This window comes from Panthera onca, chromosome A3 (assembly GCF_046562875.1).
Source record: "Panthera onca isolate mPanOnc1 chromosome A3, mPanOnc1 haplotype 2, whole genome shotgun sequence".
Classification (NCBI taxonomy): domain Eukaryota; kingdom Metazoa; phylum Chordata; class Mammalia; order Carnivora; family Felidae; genus Panthera; species Panthera onca.
Window position 1 is genome coordinate 90397870 of NC_138341.1, and position 6189 is coordinate 90404058.

Sequence of the window (6189 nt, forward strand, 5' to 3'; positions counted from 1 at the left end):
CTCGGTGTGTTAAAAAGACTCCGGTGGCTGGTCTCACCACTAATTAAAACAAAATCTTGTAAGTCGGGGCTGTGGGCAGACAAGGCTGCAAAAACACTGCTCTAGATCTTCTTCCTTTAACTCCAGGGTCCAGCCAAACAGTAAGATTAATTGTATTCATTATGATTATCTTATTTGAAATATTTAAGACTGCAGTTTGGGCCTCATGGTGGTAGTGGTGCACTATTATTTTCCTTAATCTACTATTGTGGCTATGCCATGAGTTTACGGGAAAGAGCCATAGTAAACAGACTATCCCATCCATTATAGGGATGCAGTAGGCCAGCTGTCCACATTGTGTATTATCCACTTTAAAGTCCCACAGAAGATATCTCACACCTGCCCATTCTAGAAGTTATCACAGAGATCCCATGACTCCCATAAGTAGACATGAGCTGCCATTTGCTCTGGTTGCCAGAACTTATGTCTGCACTTTGTGTCCTGACATCGTCCTTGAATGCAACCTGTTTCCCTACCCTTATTCCCTGGCCCCAACTTTCTCTTTGAGGTCTTCAATTAATCTGAACCTTCTGTGTCATGCCTTGCTTAGGCATTCTTCAATTCTTTTTGGATAGAGATGGAATGTCAGCATAAAATGGAAACATTTTATAAGCAAACACAAAGCCACAACTTTTTAGAATGGCAAGGAACCTCAGAAATGAACTACCTCCCTCCACCCCTGTCATTTTTAAGATGAAAATACTGAGGCCAAGAAAGGTTAAGAAATCCAGCCAAGTCCAAGGTCTTATAAACTGCATAGTAAAGCTAGGACTAAAAGGAGCTTGGACTCATATGAGCCATCCCTCACTATCCATCTCTTCTCTCTTTTTTTTTTTTTTTCTTTCCATCCATCTCTTTTCTATTCCTGAATTCAGAGTGGAGTTCCAGCTCTGGAGTTTTATCCCAGACTCCTGACCTTGCCATCACTTCAGAGAATCCTTGAACCATCTTTAGAACTAAGTGCTACCTCCTGCCAAACACCAACCTCTCAATTTTAGGGTTTTTTTTGTTTTTTTTTTGTTTTTTACTTGATTTGCCAGGCCGGTTGCCTGAAAAATCTTTCCCTGAGCATTTGAGTTTCATTTGTTTCTGCTATTACCAAAAACAGAAGGCCAAAAGGGGTTCTGAAACAAGAGGTACAGCATGATACTATTTTTGTAATAAAAACAGCGTTTCTACCAAGGTAGAAAAAAAGATGTAGAATACAAATGTTTATAGCATTTATCATGTTTTTACTAGGTGTTGTGATTACAGTTAATTTTTTCCTTCTGGCTTTTCTGTTTTCCAATTTTTCTTCCAATAATCATACGAACTTCCATAATTGTTTGAAAGACAAAAAATTAAGTAAAAGCACGCTAATGTATTAAATATAGATCATCTGGCTCCCCCAGTCAGAATGCAGTGGGACAAATCCCTGAGGTCATCCCCAAGCTGGGGTGAAGCTCTGCAGGATTTTTATTGGGAGCCTACCTCCTGTCAGGCTCGGACCCTTGTGGGGCTTGTTTCTGGTCCATTACAAGCAAAATAACACTTCTGCAGAAAAAGGAGAGAAGCTTATTTTTCAACACGAATTAGCCAGACTGAAACACTTAAATTCCAATTTTCCATTTTAAAATGGCCTTCCTACCCAGAACAGGCAAACAACTTTCCACTTACAGGCTGTGTGGTTTGTAAAGAAATTTTCTCTAGACAGAAAATTTTCCGCCTGTAGCCACCACAGCAGGCAATCAAAACTCAGACCTCTCAATGACGATCAGGAAAGCAGTTTTGTTAGAGGTATTAATTCTGTTCAGGAAAGGTCATTTCCATAATCCCTGAGCCCATCACTGTCCTTTTCAGGATCTAATTATACATAAACACTCTAAGAGGAATCCCAAGGTGTTGAGGTGTGTTCTGGTCCAGGGAAATGTCCTTGAATGTGCATGCAAAGCTGTACCCTTGTCGTCTACTTACACTGACAACAACACTGATGTTGCAAATCAGAGCTCTGCCATCAGCAGGGAATTCTGGGGGAGCCACAGCCTCTTGGCCAATTTCCCTGGCAAAGACATCCTAAGCCCTTGTTCTAAAAACCTGTTTTAGCCACTTGGTGCCACTTCTATGTTGTCTTGCATACTAAATGTGAAGCTGGTATTCTAACAACTCTGTCCTTGTTACCATCTCTGTTTTAGAAAAAAGAGTGCTCCACAGTAAGTATGGAAAAGCAATGATCTCACTCTTAACAACTATTAAACATTTTTTAATGCCTCATGAAAATACTCTAAAATAATATCAACAAAGCAACTATACAGTGCCTATATGGATACTGCAAAACAAATCTTTGCAAACTGGCTTCAGGCCTGCAAGTGTATCCTTTCTTCAGGAGTCATTCTACCTTAGTATAGAAAGGACAAAATTCTCTGTGGTCAAGAGCAAGTAAAAACACCCAAACAAACTGGCAGCAGGTGGATGGCCAAGACTATGACAGGCCTATCCAACTACCAATGATACTTACTAACTTGGAAAGCTGTTGAAAAAGTTACAAATGTCAATGAATGAAACAGAAAAATCACAAAGTTGTATACGCAATATACTTTTTAAAATGTGTACCTATATTTAAGAATAGAAAATGATCTGAAAGGACATACACCTTCATTTTAATATGGTTGAGAGTAATGGAGTCACATCAGTGACTTTTCTTTTGTGTATTTAGTATTTTTCTGCCATAAGCATAGATTTCTGCAAAATATGAAAAGTAACAACCTCCGTGATTACTTAATCTCCATGAACTTTAACCCAACAATGTTCTTCAAGAGAGGTGTGGAAACCCCAAAGACAGAGACTTCTTTGAGGGCTTCTTCTGAGCTCCTGACCCCTGCTTTAGCAGGCATCCTCAATGATTTTCTTCCGATCAATGCCTAGCCAAAAAAAAAAGCCCACAATCCCCTGCAGATGACTGAGCTCACCCCCTTCCAACACAAAACTGCCCAGGCCCGGTTCCAGTCTCCTTTTCTCTCACACTCTGCTGCAAAAAAAATCCCCAAAAGGTGGGGGGCGGAGTCAGGGGAGGAGGAAGCACCGACTCTGCAGTCATCACAGAAGCACACGGCTAGAAACAGGCTGGAAAATTCCGCCAGGACTCCAGGGCTCAGGAGACTGCGGGGAACAGGAGACCCCTGCAAGACCGAGCTCCTTGCGCAAAAGGACTGTGGACTGGGGCCTAAACAGAGGAAGAGGAGGCTAGGCGCCCCGGGGCCCCGAGTGTAGACAATACCCTACACTGTCTGCCGTAGAGGACAGCCCGGATCCGCTTTGCGCCCGGGGTGGTAGGGTGGTAAGTACTGGGCCAGGTCTGTGTAAAGCTGGCTGACCGCCCCAGGGGAAGGCGGTGGGGGAGACGTGACCCCAGCCAAAGCTATTCTCACCGGCGTGGACCACCGATGGGCTGCGGGTGCACACAGAGGGTGGCCGTGCTCAATTTAAAGACACTCCGCAAACACAGGCCCTACGTGCGTCTTTCTGGGAGAGGTGCATCGCTCTGCTGTCTCTTCCCAGGGGCCCGTGTCTCGAGAGGCCCGGCACAAGGGCTGCCCTTTTCCGGGGTGGGGCAGCAGGCACGGCAGGACGAGCGCAGTGACCCTGGGCAGGCGACCCCGGCCTCCCTCGGGCCGCCTCACCTTGGGGTCGCGCTCGTAGTAGTGCTGCTGCGTGCGGATCCAGCGGCCCACCAGGTGGTCGCGCACCGTGTGAGCCAGCGCGAAGAAGTAGTCGCGGGGCGTGGCCACATTGCGGTCCTTGACCAGTGTGAAGTGCAGGTGCCGATTGAAGCTCTTCCGCACCTCGGCCACGTCTCCCAGCCCCGCAATGCCGCGCACACTGATTTGCTTCCGCTTCTCGCTGTCAGTCAGCGGCTTCGCCATCGCGCGGTCAGAGGAGGAGGAAGACGAGAGGCAGAGCAGGGAAGACAACGCCAACACCGAGGATGCTGCGGCGGCTCTGGCGCCCGTCACTGCGGCGCCGCACGGCTGGCACGGGCCGCGCCTGCGCGTTGCGTCGGGGCGGGAACTCCTGAGAGGAGGGGCGGGGCCGCGGGGGGGAAGGGCCGGTCTTCGGGGGCGGGGCCTCCGAGAGACGGGGGGCGGTCTCCGGGGACGGGGCCTCCGGAGAGGTAGGGCAGGGCAGCAGGCAAAGGCTTTAAGTCCTTGGACGTTGGCAGGGGCGTGCCTTTTTGTAGGTGTGGAAGATGAAGTGACCTGCCCAGGCCAACCAATAGCGGGGGTCTGTCCCCAAGATAGTCAAGCCCAGCCTGGGGGGACGCGAGTGAAGGAGCAGGAGGACTCGGGAGTCGGAACCTCTGTCCTGCTTGCCTCTCTCTGCCCCCCAGGGTCATGAGGGGGTCTCTGCCATCGCAGCTTTGCAGATTTCTGGGCCCGGCGTCCCTCGCCCAGTCAGAGTTACCGGCTACCCCAGCCCGGAGTTCCCTGGGTGTTGGGGTGAGGCCAAGGCCTGGCAAACGGGAAGGAAAACCGGGTACATGCTAGAAATGCAGTCAACAACGCCTGGTGGGCTCAGTCTCCTGAACCGGGGGCGAAGTGGCTCTGAAAACACCAGCTAAGAATGTAAAACTTTGTTTATACTGAGAAAGTGGCCAGCCTTCCTGCGACCCTCCGACTGAGATGACAGCATTCCCCAGGGGCACTGCAGCCCTGAAGGGTTACAATGACCCCTCTGAGGGACCACCGCTGCTTACTCAGAGAAATTTTATTCCCTAAATCACAGGCCCTCACTTTGCCCTTTAAATACCGTCAGGAAGAAGGAAACACCCCACTCTAGCCGAGGATCCGGGTCATTGTGACAGAGACGCCGCCTCCTCCACTCCACCTAGTTGTATGCCTCACTTAAGGGGTTCCTGGACACAGCTACCCACACCTGCTTAACACGGGAGTTCCCAAAGAAATTGTGCCTGGGCCCACCTTGCACGCAGCCCTGCATTGCTCTGAGCCTGTGGGAACACTGCTTCATTAGAGTTTCACCTTGACCCCTTTCCCCTAAACCCCATAAACTCTGCCTTTTCCTGTGTTCTTGAAATTGCCCCACGGTCTTACCGCCTGCAGTTACTTCATTGCAGTGGGTCAGTAAACCTGATTTTGAGCCACTTGCAGGTTTGCACTTGGTGGTCTTAGACTGATGAGCAATAAAGATTCTCCATGTACATGGAGGTCAAGTTTGCCTGCAGGAGAGGTCATGAAGTCTAGGTGCAGGAATTTTCTAGTGTGATGCTTCCAAAGTTATCTTCTTACCTGGATTCTCCTCTAGATGCATACTCCTCGGGGGACAATAAATGTGGAATGCCCTGTCTGCCCCACCTATGCACACACTCACCTGTTCCAGGTGGCCACCAATATCACTGGAATGGATAAATAAACCCCATGGCCATCTCAGCCATTTTCAGATAAGTAATTTTTAAATTATTTAATGTTTATTTTTGAGAGAGAGAGAAAGGAGAGAGAGAGAGAGAGAGAGTGGGAGAGGGGCAGAGAGAGACTGAGACACAGAATCCAAAGCAGGCTCCAGGCTCTGAGCTATAAGCACAGAGCCTGACACGGGGCTCTAACTCACCAGCAGTGAGATCATAACCTGAGCCGAAGTCGGAGGCTTAACCGACTGAGCTGCCCAGGGGCCCTGAGATAAGGAATTTTTATATAGTTATAAGTGCTGTGAAGAAAAGCACATTAAGTAGCCAGTGACAGGAGATGATATCTGAGTTGAAACTAAAAAAATATTAATGAGTAATGAATCTGGGGGAGGAGCAAATACAAAGGTCCTGAAGTAGGTACCCACTTGGACAGTTCACAAAATAGCAAGTCCAGTGTAGGTAGGGCAAAGAGAGCAGCTGAGGGGGTATGAGAATGTGCCACCCCCCAAAATGCCTCTTTGGTCTACAGATTATCTTGAGCCGAAGGCCACAGAGTAACAACAGAAGCAGGAAAAGCTCTTAAAACAGGGCACACTTTTTCCTTTTGTAAAGGAAATTCACATTTAAAAACATACTTCCATTTGTAGAGAGCTTTCCTCTCCTGACAGGTCTGACTATAAAACCTTACCAAACAACTTTGGTTACCATGCTTCTGGTTACCTTCCCATAACTTGCCTCCCTGGCTAGAAGCCTCA

The 6189-nt window shown here is 48.2% G+C and overlaps 1 protein-coding gene across 1 annotated transcript in view; it reads right to left on the reverse strand.

Moving 5' to 3' along the window:
• The window catches only part of PYGB (glycogen phosphorylase B), a 58573-nt gene extending 54518 nt beyond the window's left edge, over positions 1-4055 (reverse strand). Inside the window, exon 1 of the mRNA XM_060610474.3 lies at positions 3696-4055. Coding sequence (XP_060466457.1) covers positions 3696-3938 — 243 coding nt within the window. The 5' untranslated portion in view covers positions 3939-4055. The remainder of the gene's footprint in view (positions 1-3695) is intronic.
• Between the last annotated feature and the right edge of the window lie 2134 nt (positions 4056-6189).